This window comes from Balaenoptera physalus (assembly GCF_965194825.1).
Source record: "Balaenoptera physalus genome assembly, chromosome: 3".
In the NCBI taxonomy this organism is placed as follows: Eukaryota; Metazoa; Chordata; class Mammalia; order Artiodactyla; family Balaenopteridae; genus Balaenoptera; species Balaenoptera physalus.
In genome coordinates this window covers 113921436-113945562 of record NC_138890.1, presented here as the reverse complement: position 1 = coordinate 113945562, position 24127 = coordinate 113921436, and the positions used below count along the sequence as shown (strand labels likewise).

Below are 24127 nucleotides of genomic sequence, written 5' to 3'. Positions count from 1 at the left end.
GGCCTAGATGACGGTTAGCATTTTTAGCATAAAGAATTTTTTAATTGAGGTGTGTACACTGGTTTTTTATACATAATAGTATTGCACACAATAAACTACAGTATAGTGTAAATCTTTAAATCATTTGGACAAATACCATATAATACCATATAATTTTTATATGCACTGGGAAACCAAGAAATTTGTGCAGCTCACTTTATTGTGATATTCACTTTATTGCAGTGGTCTGGAACCAAATCTACAATATCTTCAAGGTATCCCAAGGTATACAGGGATACCTTGAAGATATTGTGTTGGCTGTTATAGGTCCTTTGCCTTTCCATATACACTTTAGAATGAGTTTCCTGAGTTCTACAAAATAGCTTACTGGGATTTTGATTGGGAATGCACTGAATCTACAGATCAGGTTGGAAGAACTGACATCTTAACAATATTGTCTCCTTGTCCATGAACATGGACTATATCACCATTTATTTAGATCTTCTTTGATTTTTTGTCAGCATTTTGTAGTTTTCCACATATAGGTCCTGTATATATTTTATACTTATATCTAAGCATTTAATTTTTGAGGTATATTGTAAATGCTGTTTTTTAAAATTTCAAATTCCAACTGTCCCTTGCTCATATGGGAAGCATTTGACTTTTGTATATTAACCCTGTATCCTGCATCCTTGCTATTACACTCACTTTTCCATATTGGGGGGTCAGTTTGGGGGGACTTTCTACATTGAAAATCATGTCATCACAAATAAAGACATTTTTATGTCTTCCTTTCCAAACAGTGTACCTTTTATTTCCTTTTCTTATTACACTAGTGAGGGTTTCCGTACTATGTGCAATAGGAGTGGTGAGAGAAGACATCCTTTCCTTGATCCCAGTCTTTGGGGGTAGGGCATCTAGTTTCTCATCACTAAGTATATTGTGTAATGGTAGCTGTAGGTATTTTGTAGATATTCTTCATCAAACTGAAGAAGTTCCCCTCTACTCATAACTTGCTGAGAGCTTTTATCATGAAGAAGTATTGGGTCTTGTCAAATGCTTTTTCTTTTGCATCAGTTCTTATGATTATATGATAATTTTTCTTTAGTCTGTTGATGTGGTATATTACATTGATTAATCTTCAAATGTTGAACCCACCTTGCATACCTGAATAAATCCCACTTGGTTGTTGTGTATAATTTTGTTTATACATCGCTGGATTCAATTTGCTAATATTTTATTGTGGATTTTTACTTCTGTGTTCATAAGTTACATTGGTCTGTAGTTTTTCTTTCTTGTAATGTCTTTATCTGGTTTTGGTATTAGAGTAATGCTGGTCTTATAGAATGAGTTAGGAAGTGTTCCCTGTGCTTCTTTTTTCTGGAGGAGACTGTGGAAGATTTGGATCATTTCTTCATTAAATATTTGGTAAAATTCACCAGTGAAGCTATGTAGACCTGATCACTTTTTTTGTGGAAGGTTATTAACTATTGATTCAGTTTCGTTAATATATATAGGACTGTTCAGGTTGTCTGTTTTTCCTTGTGTGAATTTTGGTAGTTTGTGTTTTTCAAGGAATTGGTCCATTTCATCAAAATGATAAAGTTTGGGGGCATAGAATTGTTCATAATATTGCTTTATTTTCCTTTAAGTGTCCATGGTATCAGTAGTTATGACCCCTCTTTCATTTCTGATATTGGTAATTTGTATCTCTCTTCTTTTTTAATTAGCCTAGTTTATCAATTTTACTTTTTTCAAAGAAAGAGTTTTTGGTTTCAGTGGTTTTTCTCCATTTCTCTATTTTCCTGTTTTTAATTTCATTGATTTCTGCTCTAATCTTTGTTACCTTTCCTTCTACCTACTTTGGGCTTAAATTGCTCTTTTTCTAATTTCCCAAGGTGGAAGCTTAGATTATGGATTCTTATATCTTTCTTTTTTAATATATGCACTTAATGCTATAAGTGCCCCTTTAAGCACAGCTTTTACTACATTCTGTAAGCCTCACTTGAATTTTAAGATTTGTGTTATCAATTTTCATGATCACTTTTTTCTTCACATGTTCTTTACGTATGGCTTCCTGTTGCTGTTTCATAGTTGCATTGCTTTTTTTTTTCTGAGAATATTAGTTTCTTTTAAGTTTTCTTCTTCCTATATTGTCTCTTCCTCCAAGTTCCTTTTATTTGTTTTGGTGTCTATGTGTTTTCATGTACTTTTGTATATGTATGGTATAAATAAAATTTAAAAATGGAAATAAAAGAAGTAATATGCTTTAATGAATAGGATGGCATACCATTGTTAATGAGAATTGTTCTGAAGTTTACCTTGTGCTAGCATAATTATTGTTTCTTTGAAGATGACATTTTCTGTCTGACTGTTCTATCTTGGAGTTCAAAAGTTTCACTATAGAGTATCTAACTGTGGATTTCTCTTTACAGTTGACCATTGAACCATGTGAGGGTTGGGTTGCCGATTCTCTGCAAGTCAAAAATTCACATATAACCTATAGTCAGCCCTCCGTTTCCATGGTTCCTCCATATCCATGATTCAAGCAACTCTGTGGAGTATTGCAGTACTTACTATTGAAAAAAATCTGCATATAAGTGAGCTGTGCAGTTCAAAGCCATGTAGTTCAAGGGTCAACTGTATTTATATTGCTTGGTAATGGGTTACCTATATCTGTTGTGTTTTTCATCAGTTCTGGAATTCCTGGCATTACCTTTTCAAGCATACTTGTTCCATGCTCTGTTCTCCTTATGGGGCTCCATTCTCATTCTGTCATCCATGTTTTTTAACTTCTTTTTTCATATTTTCTTCTTCCTCATCTCTCTGGGCTACATTTTAGGTTATTTCTTCAGATAGGTCTTCCTGTTTGTTCAATTCTCTTAAGCTCTGTCTAATCTTTTTTAACCCATCTTTAAAGTATCTCTCATTTTTTCTGAGCCTCATGTGTCCTCAGTTCATGGTGACCATCATAAGTGGCTCTAGTAAAGCCCTCTCAGTAGTTTATTGTCTTTTATCCTTCATTTCCCACTCCTATTCCTTACTCAGGGCACCATTCAAATGTGTTTAATAATCTATATCTTTTTGTTTGTATATTATTGCAAAATTTGTATTGTTTTATTGTGTTTTACAAAAGTAACAGTTTGTAACAGACTGGAAGTTTAAAAAAAAGTCATTCACTATCAACTGTTTAAGGAACATTGCTGAAAAGTGTTCCCCCTTCTGGATTTAGCCGATTGCTTTCTTTTGATATCATTTAACTTGTCCCTCTATCCTTGAGTTTCCTGTAAATATGCAGTTAGTACTAAAAACTTGATTAGATTTGGATTCAGGTTTTTTTTGTTTTTTGGTGGTTTTTTTTGTTTGTTTCTTTGGGCAGTAATATTTTGTATGTGATTCTATGTCTTCCACATTAATTGATGGTGAAATTGGTCACTGGATTTAGATGTGTTGGCCTGATCCCACCATTATAAAGTTCCCCTCCAACCTTTCATCTAACAGTTTTAACATCCATTGATAGCCATTGCCTAGTCTATTTATTGCTTTAGGGACTATGAAGAAATGATTTAAAAATTTTTAATATCTTTCTGCATTTATCAACTGGAATTCTTATCTAAAGAACTCTTCCTCAGCAACTGTTTTCTTATCCTAAAGTACATTTTGTAAATAAAGGGCAGGATAAATTCTTAGTTCTTTTCTCTTAGTATATCAATTTTCAGAGTAAAGGGTTACTGCCCTAGCAACCCTCTAATGAGTGGTGGTTTTTGTTTTTGTTTTTAGTATCATTATGATCTCTTGGTTTGTTTTTTTTTTTTAATCCATTTGATTTGTGGTCCGTCCTTTGTAGTCTTCATTTATTTGAGGTTCATTTGTCCCATTTAAGCCAGTGATACTTAGCTCCTGTATCCTTTTAATATTGTCCCATTAGTCATTGATAGATTCCTTCAAGGTGTCTCAGGCTTATTTGATGGAGCTCCTGCCACAGATCAGAGGTTCACCTACTTGATTCATAAAACTAACTTTTAGTTTTCTTGTACCTCTCTCATATGCTTGTTTTCTATTTCTTTAATTTCTGCTGTTAGCTTACTTGTTTTCATTCTTTTTTTTCTAGTATAAGCATCTAAGTCTCTAGGTATCTGTCTTTAAGTATTCACTTTTGCTGAATCTCACAAGTTTTTACATGCAGTATTTTTATTTGTGTGTAGTATATTTTATATTATTTGATACGTGGTACTTACAACTATTTATAGCTTTCAACTATGCATTCTTTGACCCATGAGTTATTTAGATAAGTGTTTTAAATTTTAAATAGTTTACATATGCATGTTATGTTGTTAGAGTTTGTTTTCATGTCATTTTTGTATATATAGAGGAATTTCCCCAACTAAATAACAGATTCTTCAAAGCAATACTCTTAAATTTTATTTGTGTCTATTCCCTGGCTGTGTTTCTTGTTATGCAGTACATGGTATAATATTTATATGTCAGAGAATTAAATGAACTATCATACTTCGTATTTTCTAGGCACACAAGAATTAAATTCTGAGTAAGTCTACAAGTAGGATGGACAGTTATTTTAAAGCAGCAGTCAGTGACTTGGACAAACTCCTTGATGATTTTGAACAGAATCCAGGTTTGTCAATTTTTCATTTTTACCATTAATGTAATTTTAAAATGTCCATAATTAGTACTCTTAGCAGAACTTGGTTTCAGTTTTGGTCACATGGTTATCTTCTGTAAAACATTCACTTATTATAATGAATTAGTGTATTCTTATACTGCATAGAACCAATAGCCAGAAATAGAAGTAGGAAAGGTAGAAGTTTCTCTCCAGATACACATTTAGGTAAAAGAAAGACCTTTAAAAACACCATACGAACCAGCTGAAAGCAACCTGAAAGTTCTATATTAATTGGTATTTCATTACTATGAAAGATAGTATATTCCTCATCTTAGGATGAAGACTAGGAAACTGGAGGGCAGAACAAAGAAGTTAGATTGTTTTTCAGCTCTTCCTTAGTCTGGTTTTTATAGTGCAACTGAGTTATTTTGGGTAGAATTTCTATCATATTATGACATCTACATTAAAAAGTAAAAACCCCAAGTAGTTTAAATCCAAGTGAAAATAATTTTGGAGGTTATTACTATTTTGCAGGAGAATAATATATTTCTGGTCTAAAAAAAAGTTTAGAAGTCATAGAAACCATAACATCTTTGTAATAATTTTGATTTGGGTCTCCTGACTAACATTATATTTCTATTTTAATTAGATGAACAAGATTATCTCCAAGATGCACAAAATTCATATGATTCTAACCACTATTCAGTCTCTTCAGAGTTGGCTTCCTCACAGCTAACTTCACTGCTACCAAAGGATCAACAATGCATTAATTGTTGTGCCTCATCAGAAACAGGCTATGAAACAAATCAAATTGCCCTGAATGAAAAAACACTTGAGGGACTAACTTCTATACAAAACGAAAAAAACGTAACAGGACTTGATCTCCTTTCTTCTGTGGATGGTGGCACTTCAGATGAAATCCAGCCTCTATATGTGGGACGATGTAGTAAACCTGTCTGTGATCTGATAAGTGACATGGGTAACTTAGTTCATGTAACTAATAGTGAAGAAGATATTAAAAAATTATTGCCAGATGATTTTAAGTCTAGTGCAGATTCCTTGATTGGATTGGATTTATCTTCAGTGTCAGAAACTTTCTGTGTTTCTTCAACAGACCATGGTAATAATACAGTCAGAGAGGAACAGAATGTCAGTTCTGAATTACAAAACAGAGAAATCAGTGGAACTAAAGAATTTGGTAAGAAAGTAGATACGACACTTTCAGATTCGTGTAATTACAGCGGAAAAGAAAATTTAGAGGATAAAAAGATCTCTAATCAGTTAGAGACAGTTGTTGATTTTAACATGCCATCTGCTTTGACTCAACAAAGTTCCAAAATGTTTGATGCCAAAGACCACCTACAGTACAAGAACCAGCCATGTGAATTAGTAAAAGCTGATGGCTGTTTGGTAAAAGAGGAGGTAGATGTGCCAGTCATAGCTGCCCCAGAATGTTTAAAAGAAGGAGGCAGCACGAGTGCTTTGTCTTGCAGTCTTCCAAAAAATGGAGGTTTATGCTTAAATGATTCAAATTTAAGAGATGAAAATTTCAAGTTACCTGACTTTTCCTTTCAGGAAGGTAGGACTGCTATATTTATAAAACAATCTGCAAAAGAAGACTCAAGAAATCTAGATCTTAAAGATAATAAAGATGAAATCCAAGATTCTGCTTCAACTTTACATGTTTCAAGTGAAAATACATATTCCTCATTGTCCTGTCTTCCAGTACCTGGGTCTTTGTGTGGATCATTCATTGAAAATAAAGCTCATGGTGATTGTTTACCCCAGAATGAATATAAAGATAATATAAAAGATGCAGTGACTGTGCATGAAGAAATACAGAAGAATATGACTTCAGGTGGGGAACCTTTGAAGGAGACTGATCTTTTGAAACAGGAAAAATGTAAAAACATACCTCATCAGCCATTAATTGAAAAGATGGGAGATAGAAAGGTAGATTCTAACCAGATGGTAGTTAGAGTTGAGTCTTTGGATTACCCTGATAACACCAGTTCTTCTACAGCTGCAGAATCTCAAATAGAGCTTTCTGGTGCTAATGCCCCAGAATCTCCTGATTGTTGTGAAGGTTTCACTTTTTCAAACAATGATATCAATGGACAAGACTTGGATTACTTTAATATTGATGAAGGCATGAAAAGTGGTGCACCAATTACTGATGCTGAACTTGATGCCTTTCTAACTGAACAGTATCTTCAGCCTAGTAACATAAAATCATTTGAAGAAAATGTAAGTGACTCAAAATCTCAGATGAATCAGATAGATATGAAAGGCCTAGATGATGGAAATGTCGATAATATATATTTCAATGCTGAAGCCGGAGCTACTGGGGAAAGTCCTGGTATTAATATGATTTGCGAAACGGTTGATAAACAGAATACAGCAGAAAATGGTAGCCTTTCTTTAGGGGAAAAAAGTACAATTCCAGTTGAACAAGTGTTATCTAGCAGTAAGTCTGAGATTACAAATGAATTATCAGTCTCTGATAGTAACAGTCAGTCTGTTCACGTTGGAGGCGCCAGACCTAAGCAACTGTTTAGTGTTCCATCAAGAACAAGGAGTTCAAAGGAACCAAATAAGCTGGATGTTCCAAATATGCCTGAAAGTGAACCCAGAGTCGCAAATACCATTGTTCCAACCACCTGTGCTATAGATTCTGTGACTGATCCTCAGGTTAGCTTCAATTCTAATTACATTGATATAGAAAGTAATTTTGAAGGTGGATCCAGTTTTGTAACTGCAAATGAAGAATCTCTGCCTGCAAACACTTGCAAAGAAGGTCTTGTTTTGGGCCAGAAACAACCTACTTGGGTTCCTGATTCAGAAGCTCCAAATTGTATGAACTGCCAAGTCAAATTTACTTTTACGAAACGGCGACATCACTGCCGAGCATGTGGAAAAGTAAGCTATAAAAATCTTTGTCTTTTATTCTTTTGAGACATTTTAAATGAAATTTAAGGTGACAAAAAGCTGATTAAGAGATGATTACAAGATTCAGTTAGTTTAAAATCATCGTTTTTCACCTACGTGGAAGTGTATAAAGCACTGTCATTTTACAGATTGCTTGAGGTTTGAATAAATGTCACATTGTCATGGGTATTACATACTGGGAAATGAGGAACACTAATTTTTGTGAAATCTAAGAATACGTTTCATTCTCTAACATGAACACGTCGGATGTACGGAATTCAGTCAGCTTCCAGTTTATCCTTGAATACTTAATTTCAAGACTACTCTGCAGCTAGTGTTACGCTCGATACTTGAGGTAAACACTGAGAAAACAAGCAGATTGGCTTGCACAAGGTTCAGAACACTGAAGCTGTGACCTCATTTGTGTTCTGACTATCTTAATAGTCTATGGACTCTAAGAGTTGCCTCTAGAAATAACATTGCATTTTTTTCAGCATTTTCCAGTAATATGTTAGTCTCAGATCAACCCTACTCTCTTTTAGAAAAATAACATTCTACTTGTTTTTCTTTTTTTTTTAATTGAGTATAGTTGATTTACAATATTATGAAAGTTTCAGGTATCGAACATAGTGATTCACAGTTTTTAAAGATTATACTCCGTTTGTAGTTATAAAATACTGGCTATATTCCCTGTGCTGATTATACTCCGTTTGTAGTTATAAAATACTGGCTATATTCCCTGTGCTGTACAATATATCCTTGTAGCTTATTTATTTTATATTTAGTAGTTTGTACCTTTTAATCCTCTACCCCTATCTTGCCATTCCCCACTTTCCTCCTCCCGATGGTAACCACTAGTTTGTTCTCTATATCTGTGAGTCTGTTTCTTTTTTGAATAACATTCTCCTTTTAAAAGTTGTAAAGGAGGGGGACTTCCCTGGCGGTCCAGTGGTTAAGACTTTGTGCTTCCACTGCAGGGTGCACAAGTTCGATCCCTGGTCGGGGAACTAATAAGATGCCGCGTGCAGCGTAGTGTGGCCAAAAAGTTAAAAAAAAAAAAAAGTTGTAAAGGACCACAGAAAGCTTTTTAAGTTATGAACTTATTCATTAAGAAAGTTTTTGTTCCCTTCCAATTAACATAATTGATTTAAAGGAATTCTCATCAGAGATACAATTTTAAATTACAGAAACCTCATTTAAGTAAAATAATAAAAATAAAAAGAATCATTTAATAATTACCTATGATTATGGTGATTAGAAAACTTGTTTATGTAATCAGAAAAATGGTTTTTGGTTAGAGTTCGGGTCTCTCCTCCCCCTGCCTCCAGTTGGTATAAACATGCTTGAAACAAAATCACATTTGATATTTTGTCCTTTATAGGTATTTTGCGGTGTCTGTTGTAATAGGAAGTGTAAATTGCAGTATCTAGAAAAGGAAGCAAGAGTATGTGTAGTCTGCTATGAGACTATTAGTAAAGGTGAGTATTAACCTGACATATCTTCTTCCAGTAATTGAATATATCTTAAAAACAACTGGATTGTGACAAAGATAAACTTCTTTATTTTCTTAAGGCAAGGACCTAGTGTTGACTTATCTGGCTTAGGTGAGACATCCCAAGGCTTGGTTTCTCTTCTTTTTGTTCCACTCTCACAATTATTACTACCAGTGTGGAAAGGAAGCATTCAGTTTCTGGAGTGGCAGTTCATTAACTTTTAACAGGTACCAAGTCCCTAAATACTGCATTTCATCTGCCTATTTGTTTTTGTCACCATCATTGTCATCCTCATCATCTTAATCTAAACATTTATAGAATATCTACCAATAAATAGTATATAATCTTACATATTAATAGCATAAGGCAAGATAATAGTTCCCACCTTATAGAAAATTACAACCTAAAGTGGGAATAAAAGATAAGGTATAATATTTATAATTTTTATATAAATTCATAGGACTGTCACACTATTTGCACATTTTTGTCTTTTATATATTTTTTTCCCTTCTCAATTTTAGAATTTTGTTTGTATATGTTTCCCATTGTTTCTCTGGCTCCCTAGCTAGCTTACTGTTATCAGCAATAATCTTACTTGAGTTCTCACAGTTTTGTGTGTCTGTGTTTTTTTCTTCAAATACACGTTTGTTCTTTTGAGTACTTCTTGGCATTTTCAAAGATTTGTTGACAGTTTAATTCCCAGCAAATATTACTTGGGACTTTTAAGACCAGGCCTGTGCGCTAGCTCAGGTGCTGCTTCCTGTTAGCCAGGAGAATAAATACCTGATAATAATTTGTTTTTCTCTTTTGAATGAAGATAAATTTTTTCAGCAATTCTTCAAAAAGCTCTGATGTGAGTCTGTTAGCCTGAGGTAAGCTGCTTTACTCCCTGCTGTTGACCTCTGCTCTGGAAGATAATAGAGTGTAAATCTTCTTATATTTCCATATTACCACCAGTGTTTATGAAGAATTTAGTTTAAGTGCTTGTAGTTGTTTTGTTTTTTGCTTATGCTGTTTCAGTAGCCTTTAAGACTACTGCTGGTGCTGTTAGCCAAGCAACCTGCTAGAGTTAAGAAATCTTAGAGCAAGTTCCCACATAATTATCTCTCCCCACTTAAAAAATAAAACAGCCATGAAGATTTGAAACATTATTTGAGTTGACAGGTCAGATTTTTAGGTGAACATTAAAACATATTGACCATAAGGATCCAGGAGAGGAGAAGATATAGTCACTGAAGAGACTTAGTAGGATAGTGAGATCAAGCATTGGTTTATCAAAGAAAATATTTGGAATGGATTTATTTATTTAGTTATCTGTTTTATTTATTCTGTTTTGATATCTTATAGCATGTAATTTCATTTATGGCTCTGTTTATCATTAATTTATACACTGCAGGAAAATGTAAATAAAAGTTATTTTAACTCCAACTTTAGGGTTGAAAACAGTAGACATGATCATTTAAAATAATGTTACTAGTAAGAGGAGAAAGATGGCTCAAGGGTTATAAGGCAAATTCCACAAAGAAGAAAAGATAGTTTCATTAGAGATTGTGGACAATGAGGAAGTTGTGCTGAGACTGTATAAGTTTTAAAGAAGCATGCATGTGAGTGCCATTACATAAACTTAGAGGAAGTTGGAAATTACTTTGAAACTCAAAGTACTGTGTTTGGATTTTACTTGGTTAGCGGAAGCCATTGCATGAGGGTGCTAATTCATTGGCACTTGAGGAAGGTTGTTGTAGTAGTGGCAGCATTTATAGCAGATCAGTTTGGAGAAGTGCTGAAGGGAGAGGTACCAGTGCTGTTCCATGTTATTTGGATGAAAAAATCATTCATCAGTATTTAGGCACTGTTCTGTGCTTTGGAACTCCAGCTGAGAACAAAATATATTCCCTGTTCTTATGGAGCTTTTGATCTCATGGACCTTATGAATGTGAGGAGACGTGGACAGAAAGCAAAGAGAATATCAGATGGTGATAATATTCTAAATGAAAATAAAAGAGTATAAGAGGGATAGATAGTAACAGACTGGTGGCAAGAGGTCGTAATTTTAAATGGTGGTCAGAATAAGGGTTTATGATAGTATGATGTGTAAGCAGAGACCTGAAGGAAGTGAGAGAATAAAGCCATGTGGAAGAACTTTCCAGGCAGAAAGAATAGTAAGAGCAAAGACCCTAAGCTAGAACAGTGCTTGCTTCCCTTGTTGAAGAACAAGGAGGCCTCAGTGGCTGGATTCTAATGAGCAAGTAGGATTTTAGTGAGAAACGATGTCAGACAGCTAACTGGGAAAGCAGAGGAGGTAGAAATGCAGACTATGCAGGGTCTTGTGGGCCACTGTAACAACTTAAATTTTCATTCTTGTTGGGAAGCCATTAAAGGATTTTAAACAGAAGAATGATGTGTTATGATTTATGTCTTAAAAGAATCACTAGGAACTATATTGGAAATAGACTGTAGGAGTACAAGGGCAAAATCAGATGGTCATATTAAATAGCAATGATTTTCTTTAGATATCAAATATATGCCAAAATTATATTGAAATAACTAATTGGTAGCTTATACTGAAGTGGAGTGCTGCCAACTAAAGTAAGGATATTATCTTTGCCAAGTGCCACTTCTTAGTTAGCCATTAATTTCTTTCTCCTTACAACTTGAAAAATAGAATATTTATCATGATTTACTTTGAAATTCCAAAACACCTGAGATCAAGTTTTTTTTCCCTTTATAGCTCAGGCATTTGAAAGGATGATGAGTCCAACTGGTTCTAATCTTAAATCTAATCATTCTGATGAATGTACCAACATCCAGCCTCTTCAGGAGACTCAAACATCCAGTATATCTTCACCTACAACTTTACCAATCTCAGCACTTAAACAACCAAGTGTTGAAGGTAACTTGAAGAAAATGTTCTGTCTAATATTAAAGATAAATGATCAAAGTAGAAGTTTTCTAGTATTGACAGGATCTAGTGAGAAAAGAGAAACCAGACTAGCTACCAGAAGGAATTTAATACAGGGAACTGGTTATACATATACATTAGAAGGGTAGAAGAACAAAAAGGGCATGCTCAAGTGACTCAGAGATTAGTAAGTACAGGAAGCAACCACCATCCCTAGGGTTGGGAGAATGCAAAGGGAGAGGCAGTATTACTAGAACCCCGTGCAGGAACACCAAGAGATGCTTGGTTCTCAGACCTAGTATTCAGGGATTACGGTACCACGTCACATGACTGGTACTGTGACTTCTAGAGGAACACAAAGTGGCAAATGCTGGGACCATCAAGGAGCCTAACAGGGTTGGTGTTCAGATGACGGAAAGAGTGTCCCAGGCTTGATGTAAGAAGTACTGAAGATCACAGGACATGTGGGTATATCTGGTGGTGCCGCTGCTGCATAAGTCCTGGCAGGAACTAGAAACAGAAAGAATTCCTTCTGTTCCCACCTTCCAGTCTCCAACCAGTGCCTGTCACTGCTGGAACGTGACCAGAACCAACTAGCAAGGGGGTCTGGGCGTTGCACTTTCCAAACTTCCAGCCTGGCATCAAGGAGCACCATGTGGAAGGGTGGGCTTGGGTTTGAGAGACAATAGGTAAATAATTGGCATGTCTCCCTTTCCTTAAAAATCTATTTTTTAAAAAAAATTTATTTATTTATTTACTTATTTATTTTTGGCTGTGTTGGGTCTCCGTTTCTGTGCGAGGGCTTTCTCTAGTTGCGGCAAGCGGGGGCCACTCCTCATCGCGGTGCGCGGGCCTCTCACTGTCGTGGCCTCTCTTGTTGCGGAGCACAGGCTCCAGACGCGCAGGCTCAGTAGTTGTGGCTCACCGGCCTAGTTGCTCCGCGGCATGTGGGATCTTCCCAGACCAGGGCTCGAACCCGTGTCCCCTGCATTGGCAGGCAGATTCTCAACCACTGCGCCACCAGGGAAGCCCTAAAAATCTATTTTTAAATGTATATTTTACCACAATAAAAAATGTTTCTTAAATCTTTTAACAAACTTCTAAAGATTTAAAAAATCTTTGGGCTCTCTGTTTTTTTTACAGCCTATTGTAGTTTAGGATCTTGAGTAAAGCCTGTGTAGACTTTTTATTTATTTTTTTAATATTTAAAATTGAAGTATAGTTGATTTACAATGTTGTGTTAGCTTCAGGTGTACAGCTCAGTGATTCAGTTATACATATACATATATATATCTATTCTTTTTCAGATTCTTTTCCCTTATAGGTTATTACAAAATATTGAGTATAGTTCCCTGTGCTATTCAGTAAGCCTGTGTACACTCTTAAAAATAAACTATTAGTCTGTAACATGCTAGAAAATAACTGTAATTGTCAGTTAGTGACAAATTCAAGTATTTCTGTCAACTATTTTGGATTTCACTTATTTCTCACTTAATAGCTATTTTCTGTTTATCATTATGACTTAAATAATGACTTTCAGCATATATGGTTGTATATTATAGCTCTAAAGATGAATGAATCTGCTTTTAAAAATATTTATTCTCTTATATTGACTTTTAAAATTATTAAATTATAAAGTATTGCAAATACAAGAAAGATACCTTATTTAATATGTCCACCCATGTTGCAAAAATTATACATATATGATTCCAATTTTTTCAGTGTTATCTGTATTATGATATGGAAGGTAGATGTTGGTCCTTTTGATGTTTATATGTTCTAAAATCATCTGGCAGGAATTTTCATAACTTTCCTCCATGGATGCTTTTTAATAAAAGAGAACAAATATTTATGCTGACATCTAGTTATTTCCTCCAAATTTGAAAGGAAAATATTAATAAATATTAATAAATTTCAATATCAACATTATAAGAACAAAGCATATTATGCTTCTCTTGTTAAGTAAGTTAAAAGTAGGAAATGACCTCTGATGCACAAGTGATCCTGTTTCTTTTTTTAGACTTTTTATGCTTCTTTCTTCTGTTCTTCATACTTTTTTCCCTTTGCTTGTCTACCATGCTCTGGTCTATTCCATTTTCCCTCCCTGTGCCTTAGTCTCTAAATTTTATTCCACACTCACAAAGTTAGCCTTAATAATATAGGCTTTAAATCTGCCTTCAACGTCTTTAAGGTTTAACCTCTCCTGTCCACTCTTTTTCTGAGTACGGGATTCCTAGGGCCAGCCCTGCCTTTGTATGAATTAGAAAAGAACTTCTACTCTGGGTAGATGAATCACAAAAGGCCATTTCTCTAGGCCTTGAAACCCTGAGAATGCAGGGCTTGCCAATGGTTAGCAAAAAGCTTTTGAAAATGTATCCTGACCCATTTAGTATTAAATCATTGCAATATTATCAAATTAAAATGCTTTACTTTTTAAACTGATTCTAGGATTATGCTCCAAAGAACAGAAGAGAGTATGGTTTGCCGATGGTATATTGCCCAATGGCGAAGTTGCAGATACAACAAAATTATCATCTGGAAGTAAAAGATGTTCTGAAGACTTTAGTCCTCTCTTACCTGATGTGCCACTGGTAAGGAATCTAAAGAATGACTTGTTAATTTAATAAAGTTTTATTTTGTAAGAAATTCCTTGTGTGATTTTTTAGAGTACTTTTTTTTTTTAAATGCTTTGAGCTTCATAAAATGAGAAGCATATGATGTATGAATATATTTTAGATTTTACCTTTTTTTAATGTCAGTTTAAGGCAGTGATTCTTAAACTTTTTGATCTAAGGACCCTTTATGCTCTTAAAAGTTATTGAGAACCCCAAAGAACTATAGGTTATGTGGGTTATGTTTATTGATAATTACTGATATAAAATTGACAAACATTTTAAAAATTAATTAAAAAATAAACTCATTAAATTAATAGAAATAATATTTTTAATGAAAAGTTTTTGAAACAAAAGTTTAGTGAGAGGAATAACATTGTTTTACATTTTTGCGAATTTCTTTAACGTCTGGCTTAATAGAAGATAGATTCTCACATCTACTTCTGAAGTCAGTCTGTTGTGATATGTTTTAGTTAAATTATATGAAGAAAATCCTAGGACCTCACTGACTTCCTGAAAGGGTCTTGGGGACCCCAGAGATCCCTGGACCACATTTTGAGAACCACTGGTATGGGGAAATAGAACTGAGATTTAGTAAGTTAATTTAGACTAATTTGTTTAATGATTTTCAAATATTCAGTAAAGTACCTGATGGTAGTATTTATGTTTATGTTTATACAAATGTCCTAGGTGTTAAATAGAAGATACATAATATAGAATCCCAGCCCACTAATAACTCTCATTGTAAAGTAGCAAAATACTCATAAAAGCAAGTATTAACACATGAAGTAGGAATACTTTTTTATTCATTAAACAAATATATATTGAGCCTCTCCTCTGAGCCAGTTACCTGGTTTATATTGGGTAAAGATACATCAGACAAGATGGATGTGTATCCTGCTCTCTTCAAGTTCACGTACCATATAAACTTATGTTGTTTGTCAGTAAGAGTTCACGAGCTAGTTTTTACAAGTAGCTCTAATTACCAGAAGTATGTTTCTTAGCTAGCACCTACCCTCAATCAATATTTTAACAAATTGGAATTTCTATAGAGGCTAGTATTACTTGAGTTCATAAACAGTTCTCTATTGACTTAGGTTTGGCCAGTCTAAAAAGAAAGGGGCTTACTTGAAGCAGACTTGAGGTGTAGTTTATTCTAGGTGGTTACTGTTGTGAAGTATGTCTACCATTTTGCTTCCTAACCGCTCCCCTCCCTGCCTTCTCCCTTCTTCCTCTCCCTTGCCACCCCCCAGCCAGGCTTTTTTGTCTATTAGGAGGAGGAGTGCCTTGAGTTGAACTAAGTGTGCTCACTTTGTGGTATGGTATAGGATCCTGAAGTTCTCCTTGCCTCCTTTTTCCAGTCTATAAAATTAGTCATAAATACCTACCTGAGCATAGAGTAAAGCTAAACCTGTGCTCTTGAATTTAAAGAACCAAAATGGTACTATTTCTTGGGAAATGTGGCTTCTGAAGAAAGAAACTATGAACTGATTTGGGTTTTTGGTTTCCATATTTTACAGATGATAAGCACAGTGGATCATGCCCATTCTACTACAGTGGAAAAACCAAACAGTGAGACAGGCGATATAAGAAATGAGATAATTCGAAGTCCTATTTCTCAGGTTCCATCTGTGGAAAAACTGCCTACAAACACAGGAACTGAGGGGTTGCCTACAAACACAGGAACTGAGGGGTTGCCTACAAACACAGGAACTGAGGGGCTGCCTACTTCTGGCTCTTTTACACTAGATGATGATGTTTTTGCAGAAATTGAGGGCCTATCAAGTCCTACTGGTGTCTTGGTTAACAGTCATGTACCTGTTGCTAGTATTTCAGATTATAGGTTATTGTGTGGTATTGACAAGAATGTTTGCAATAAGATTAGTCTTCTACCTGATGATGAGGACAGCTTGCCTCCTCTTCTGGTTGCATCTGGAGAAAAGGGATCAGGTAGGATAGCAGTTATTTAAATTTAAAAAGGAGCTTTTTTTTTTTTTTTAAAGAAGAATATATTGATGAATTTTGTCTGTGATATATAAAATGTATTTTTTAAAATTTAGACAGTGTGGTTGAAATATGTATGATGGCATGGAACTCCAGTCTACAAAAAGTCTTACTATATAAAAACAAATTCTAAAAAGATCTGACCTTTTGAGTTGATTTGAATGTGATTCACTTATCTCATCTGGGTCCCTAATTTAAAATAAGGCAAAAGTCCAATACAACAGGGAAATTCATAGACTTTTAGTCCTGTATTAGTTTTGACTCCATATCATTTTTTTTTTTTAAGGAACATAGTGCCCAAAGAAAAGAATATTGGATTGGATGACAAAGCTAGGAATTTTAGTTCCTCATCTGCTACTTAATACACGTATGACTGGAAGCATGTAATTTAATCTCTTGGGCCTCAGTTTCCTTTGTAAAAGAAGAGAACTTAGGTGGTCTTTAAGGTCCTTTCTAATCTGGAGATTCTGTGGCTACCTCCCACCTTGGAGTAGTTCCCTAGGGATATATCCTTGTTACCCTAGGCATTATGCTGAATCTTACATGAAATGATTATGTTCTGTGCATGATAATGTAGGGGAATGAAGCCTAGGATCTCTGTTCTGAAAGTAGGAGCCATTTCATGATCCTATTGATAGTGGCAAAAATACCTTAAGCCCTGTTCTTTGCATGCCATGTATATTTTCCTGTTGGTTGTCAAGTTCTTTATTCACCACTTGTCACTGACATAAGGCTTATGGCAGCAAGCAGCATGTACAACAACTTGGGTCTAGACTACTTTCACAGCTGTAAATTTCATAATTTATAATTGGAGTGGCTGGCAGATAGGAGTCCACTTTACAAAAACGTTTGTTTTAAAACTTTAAAGGTGCTAAAATTGTATCAATAGGCTGTTTAATTAACATATTTGTCCATAGACTATATATAATATAATTGATCAGGATTTATATGTATTATAATATTAATATCTTTACATAAATTGAAAAGTAAAAATTAGTATATAACAGTTGTCCAGGTGTTGACTGATTTTATAAAACGTGTTTGCTTTTGCTTTTAAATGTGATTAAGCCATTGGTGGATTTATAAATCTGTTTTTTTCATTATAGGCATATTTAACAGGAAGACATGTTTATTCTAATTAATATATTATTTTCATGTTTTAGTGCCTGTAATAGAAGAACACCCATCTCACAAGCAGATCATTTTGCTTCTTGAAGGCGAAGGTTTTTGTCCTGTTACATTTGTCCTAAATGCTAATCTGCTTGTGAATGTCCAGTTAGCATTTTGTAAGTAATGATTCATCTTTCTTTGCCTAATTGGTAAGCAGGATTTCTGAATAATTAATTACACTGTCAGGTTAAATTTTGACGGTCAATGGTGAAAAATAAGCAGTATTGGATATTGGTTTTTGTAGCCAAATATTAATATAAATAAATTTTGCAGTTTTATATGCAGTGGGACTTGAAGTAATAGCTTAAAGATTTTTATTAGTGTCCCTCATTCAGTCCTAGGTTAAGGCCATGGGCTTATAACAAGCTGTATTTTGATGCTCATGATACAGCTGACCATGTATATATATATTTTTTTTGAATTTTTGAATTTTATTTAATTAATTTTTTTTATACAGCAGGTTCTTATTAGTTATCCATTTTATACATATTAGTATATATATGTCAATCCCAATCTCCCCAGCTGACCGTATTTCATATAGGTTTTAGGTAAATTGAAATTTGGTAATTGAGATAAGCAAGAATCCTGATTTAGTAACAATAAAGACAGTTTTAAAGTAAATGACACTAGACTTAATTAAAAGTAAGGAAGTAAATATTTCTCAGTAATAAATAGTCCTCAATACTCAATAATGCATCTGTTAGCTTTTCATTCTCTTTGAAACTAACCTGATTCTTACCCACTACATTTCAGCTTGTTAGTGCATCTTTTATTTTATTGTTGTTTATTAACTGACTCCATCAGATAATTTTTCATCCTTTCTCTTTTTTATATTAATCTCATACAATTCAATTTAAAGTTTTTGTGAGGAGAATGTTGGGAAACTAAGGAGTTTAAAAAGTTGTGCTTCATGCAAAGGACAATTATATTTAATTTTTTTGGTTAATGGAAGTTGACATTTATAGTTGTACACTTTTGTCACTTAAGATTCCTCAGACAAATATTGGTACTTCTCAACCAATGGATTGCATGGCTTGGGACAGGCAGAAATTATTATTCTATTGTTATGTTTGCCAAGTGAAGATACTATTCCTAAGGACATCTTCAGACTCTTTATCACCATTTATAAGGATGCTCTGAAAGGTATACCATTTTATTTTGAACTGTTCAGACCAGGGGATGGATAAATTAAGGGCATTTTTGCTTTTGGCTGTGCTAACTGTACTAAAGATTTATTTTGTGAAGAGATTGCTGATTACTTAAAAGAGCTCTGTCATCATTTTCAGTCTCCTTAAATTTAACATTTTATGTAATTAGTGTCTTTATAGTTTTTTTAATTTTAAAAGTGAAAATATATTTACCTTCTTGATCTCTTTATGTGTCTACACAATAATCCCCCCTTATCTGCGGGGGATAAGTTCCAAGACCCCACTAGCTGCCTGAAACCGCGAATGGTACTGAACCCTATGTACACTGTTTTTTCTATACATACATACCTGTGATAAAGCTTAATTTATAAATTAGTCACAGTAAGAGAACATCCGAATTACCAACAACACTTCTCTTGCACCTTGGGGCCATTATTAAGAAAAATAAGGGTTACATGAACACAAGCACAGTTATACTGCAACAGTCGATCATAACTGAGACTGCTACTGAGTGACTAATGGCTGGTAGCATATACAGCGTGGATATGCTGGACAAGTGATTCACGGTGTGGCTCACATCCCAATGGGGCAGAGCACGATAGTGAGAGATTTAAAATTTGCTGTTTATTGAATTTTCCATTTAATATTTTTGAACTACAGTTGACCAGGGGTAACTAAAACCATGGAAAGCAAAACTGTGGATAAGGGGGGACTACCGTATACTTTTCTGTCTGTATAAGATTTGGGGGACATGATGATGACTTTTCACTTGACCGTGAAGTAAGGAGAAAAATTTTAAAACACTTAACGGTTAGAAACATTCTCAAATTTTTGTTCACAATTCCCAATCTTCAGGAATAACTGAACTTTGTGCACACAAGGTATTCAGTGCTTCTTCAAGAGTGGAAATAAAGAAAAAATATATTACACTGCTTTTATTTAAGAAAGTTTATACTGGGACATTCAAACTCATAATGCTGCTTCAAAACAACTTAAAGTCTTTTTATAAATGATTTTATTTCTAGGAAAATACATAGAAAACTTGGACAGTATTACCTTTACTGAGAGTTTTCTCAGCGGCAAGGATCATGGAGGATTTCTATTTATTACACCTACTTTTCAGAAACTTGATGATCTCCTGTTACCAAGTAATCCTTTTCTTTGTGGAATTCTTATCCAGAAGCTAGAGATTCCCTGGGCAAAGGTTTTTCCTATGCGTTTAATGTTGAGATTGGGTGCAGAATATAAAGGTAAGTTTTAGAATAATAAGCAAATTACATAGGTTCAAATATACTGAATGTAAATAAGAATTTCAGATATCATTAAAATAAAATTTTAATGGATTAATGGGACTACTTTTGTTTTGATGTACTTTTAAAATTCTAAAACAGCCCTCCTCTACTACTAAATTAGTCTAGACAACCTTGCTATGTCCTGAGTTTCTAGATATTCATAATTATTATATTAACTTACCTTAAAATTTTTTTTTGAATTTCAGAAAAAAAACATAGAAAACCTTGAAAAGTTTTCTTAAAAGTATTTGCTGTAGGGAGTTCATTTTGTTATGTTGCCTACATATTAAGAAGGTAAATTATTGCCCCCCCATTTGTGTATACCATAAAGCCAAACATAAGTGGTTGTGAAATAGTGGTCTAGGCTTACGTGTATGATTATTTCTGAGTTGAAATCATTTCTGTGTTCGACTGTCTTTGAATTCGTACCCTTTCTTTATCCCTCACTTTTTTAAAGAATAATTTATTTGTTGCATGTGAAGTACATCACATCTAAAGAAAATTTAGGCATTTGATTCTCGTATAATTTAATAGGTATTTTCTTGGAGGAAAATTAAGTGTAGAGAAGTTATAAAAGTGACCATTACTATTTCAAAATGGACAAATTCAGTGAAAGAGATACTCATTTAAATCTATTTGGCAAATTTATTAAACTCTCTGTTCTGAGGGGTTGGTCCTTACCATTTAAGATTTAAATATGGGATACTCTTAAATTGTGGTGCAGGAAGTAAAAATTAACTTTCATCTCAGGTTTTGTACTGTGTGAACCAAAGAGCTTAAGAGACTTCATTCTGAGCCAAGTGTTTCATCCATTCAGCCTAACGTTTTATCTCTGATACTAATATTTGAATGCTATTTTTATGGAAGGTTAGATCAAAATACTAGCTAATCTTAAGTCATTGTGGAACATATAATCTATAAGTGTGGCCAGTATTTTTGCCAGTATCACTTCTAGATAGTAAATCTATTTTTCTCACACTGAAAGTAGGAAAATCATAGAGTAACGTGAGAGACGTCTCAAAAGATCACAGGGGCTGGAGCTGCAAAGCTATGATAGCTGTTTAGTGGTGATGAGGGAAAATCACCAGTTATACATAGAAGTTAATTAGTCTCAGCTGTTTTCTGAGTTCTTTGTGTTCAGCTGGATTTTAGATAGACTGGCATTTTGATGTTACTGGTGCCCATGCCTCTTTAGACTAGAATTTGGAATTGTGATGTGTGTGTGTGTGTTTATTTTGTTATAGAGATAATGTACCTATGGAAAAGTTAATGGCAAAAGTTAGAGTCCCAAGCTTAAAGACTAAAAATAACTGTCTGAGATTAGTAATTTTCAAATGGGGATTACCTACGCTTTTATGTTGAGACTATTTGGAACACCATTACATGTTGGATTAGATGATTTATGAGGTCCGTTTGTAACTCTGACAGAATGTCATTCTAAGCCATAACCTTTTGAAAATTACTGTTTTAGATAAAATTACCTCTATCAAGTTGCAAAGGATGCTCTCTTATTCATAAAAGATGAAGTAAAAAGTCAGCATTTACCTTAATCATATTGTTTATCATTTTAATGTGTTTTACCACTAATTTATGTTTCTTTCTGTACTCTCTGTCATCCAAATAACTTAGTTGTCCTTTTTAAAACTAAAATATATGCTTGTAATAGCAAAGATGTGAGTTGCCCTGACAATTTTTTAAAATAGATAATGTCATGTGTGTTTTCTTAGACTTTTAAGGAGGTATATTTGTGTAATATGTATTAGAGAGGTTTGTTTGCTTAACCTAAGCTGAGAACTGAAATTCTCAGGTTAATTCTTGGGTTAAAAATGTGTCCGATTTTTATCATCATAGATATAGTCTTACCTTCCTTTTTTCACTTTCCTCTTCTTCCAGAATTCCTGCAGCATTGCCACCAAGGTACTTTTCCTTTTTGGTGCGCAATATTTATAGTGTCCTAAAGAAACAGAAAAGTAGTTAGGTGACAGACTCCATATCACTTCTTCTCTGCGTTGACTTCTCTGATTCTATGTGTTCCTTTTATCATGCTGACCCAAGAACTATAAAAATTTACTATCATCCATAAATCCACACAATTGAACATTAATTACAAATGCCTTAAAAATCTTGAATTCTTCATATTTTGCTTTAAATTATCAGAATATTTCTTTTTAAATTATGAGAACTTTATGTAGGTCTAGCTAGTTATGGTAATTTTCTAGCCATCATAATGTTTGGAAACAACATGTATGATGAAAGATTAAATGCTTTGGAATCAGGCCAAGCCTGGTTTCATATCTGTTTCACCAGTTATTAACTTAGAAACCATAGGCAGGCTTATTAATCTGTGTCTCTACTTCCCCATTTGTAAAGTAGGGATAGACATACTTGCCTCATTGGGTTGTTATAAGGTTTAAATAGGATAATGTATGTAAAGGTCCCAGTTCAATGTAGCATCTGGTAGATACATGGTATGGGTTAATGTCATTTCTTGCTTTCCCCAGAGAACTGATTGAGTGGTATTTATCCGTAATGTTTGAAAAATGAAAATTAAAGGTAATAAATTTAAGACTTTTTTTGGTTTTTGTTGATGGTAACCAATTTTCTATTCTTGTGTATAGCATATCCTGCTCCTTTAACAAGTATCAGAGGCCGAAAACCTCTTTTTGGAGAAATAGGACACACTATTATGAACTTACTTGTTGTGAGTAATTGAACTGTTTTATTAAGTGTTCTGTATTGTTACTTTAACAATTCATTAAGCAAATTTTACATACTTATATTTTTCTATTTTAATTTGACATATTTGGTATAATGAAAGTTCACTTATAATAAATCCTAATTCATTTAACATAAATGGCCTCTGTTTTTGATGAAGTGCTTTTTAGAACACGTCCTAATTTATGTATACCTGATTCAGATTGCCTTTTGATTCATTCTGCTGCAGTGCTTACATATTTAGGTAATGTGAGATTCACACAGTTGTTGAAGCCTTAGTAAAAGAGTAAAGTCAATCAATTTGATGATTTTGAGCAAACTGGCCCAAGTTACCTCATCTTTAATAGGAAGTATTGGATTAGATGATCTCAGGTTCCCTTCCACCTCTAATTTATGTAATTTTGTGTTTACCTTTTATTATAGAAATGTATTTCAGTGGACTTGCTTTTTTTTTTTTAATTAATTAATTAATTTTATTTTTGCCTGCATTGAGTCTTCGTTGCTGCACGTGGGCTTTCTCTAGTTGCGGCGAGTGGGGGCTACTCTTCGTTGCGGTGCGCGGGCTCTTCATTGCGGTGGCTTCTCCTGTTGCAGAGCACGGGCTCTAGGCATGCAGGCTTCAGTAGTTGCAGCACGCGGGCTCAATAGTTGTGGCTCGCAGGCTCTAGAGTGCAGGCTCAGTAGTTGTGGCGCACAGGCTTAGTTGCTCTGCGGCATGTGGGATCTTCCCAGACCAGGGCTCGAACCCGTGTCCCCTGCATTGGCAGGCAGATTCTCAACCACTGTGCCACCAGGGAAGCCCAACTTGCTTTTATTTATCCATGTTCGGTTTGAAAATCTACTGTTTTGGAAGATCTGTAACTAGAAAGAGATCACCCTCAAATACTACAGAATTCTTCCTGAGAATGATATTCTTTATTATTATTGTGGAGTAGCTGGAAGAATTAGCTGGTTTTTGAAGTTGCTGTTGCTTTCTGGATGGTGTTTTGATAGTTATGTATCACAAGTTTTAAAATGATGGATACTCTTAAAAAAGGATTTAATGAATGGGTAAATGTTCATGGATAGTAGTTTAAGGTTTATGGAACTATCATTATTTTATGTAGGACCTTCGAAATTACCAGTATACCTTGCATAATATAGATCAGCTACTGATTCATATGGAAATGGGGAAAAGCTGCATAAAAATACCTCGGAAAAAATACAATGATGTAAGTATAATTGCTTTATTCAAGTTTTGAGATAATTATTGAACATTAGATTTCT

General features: G+C 34.2%; 2 protein-coding genes across 6 annotated transcripts in view; one reads left to right on the top strand and one right to left on the bottom strand.

The window, feature by feature from the left end:
• Positions 1-24127, bottom strand: part of LOC309659003 (uncharacterized protein) — a 162358-nt gene that overhangs the window by 109885 nt on the left and 28346 nt on the right. Inside the window, exon 2 of the mRNA XM_082458329.1 lies at positions 22010-22100. Within this exon, the coding sequence (XP_082314455.1) occupies positions 22010-22053 (44 nt within the window). The 5' untranslated portion in view covers positions 22054-22100. The remainder of the gene's footprint in view (positions 1-22009; positions 22101-24127) is intronic.
• Positions 1-24127, top strand: part of ZFYVE16 (zinc finger FYVE-type containing 16) — a 62209-nt gene that overhangs the window by 13013 nt on the left and 25069 nt on the right. For 4 of the 5 annotated variants that reach the window (XM_082457999.1, XM_082457998.1, XM_082457997.1 and 1 more), the window contains 11 exons: positions 4504-4612; positions 5250-7519; positions 8910-9006; positions 11750-11911; positions 14369-14511; positions 16053-16482; positions 17700-17822; positions 18694-18849; positions 19880-20104; positions 22765-22847; positions 23968-24072. In XM_082457999.1, the coding sequence (XP_082314125.1) occupies positions 4543-4612; positions 5250-7519; positions 8910-9006; positions 11750-11911; positions 14369-14511; positions 16053-16482; positions 17700-17822; positions 18694-18849; positions 19880-20104; positions 22765-22847; positions 23968-24072 (3864 nt within the window). In that variant the 5' untranslated portion in view covers positions 4504-4542. The remainder of the gene's footprint in view (positions 1-4503; positions 4613-5249; positions 7520-8909; positions 9007-11749; positions 11912-14368; positions 14512-16052; positions 16483-17699; positions 17823-18693; positions 18850-19879; positions 20105-22764; positions 22848-23967; positions 24073-24127) is intronic. The other variant, XM_082458001.1, reaches the window with a different exon arrangement.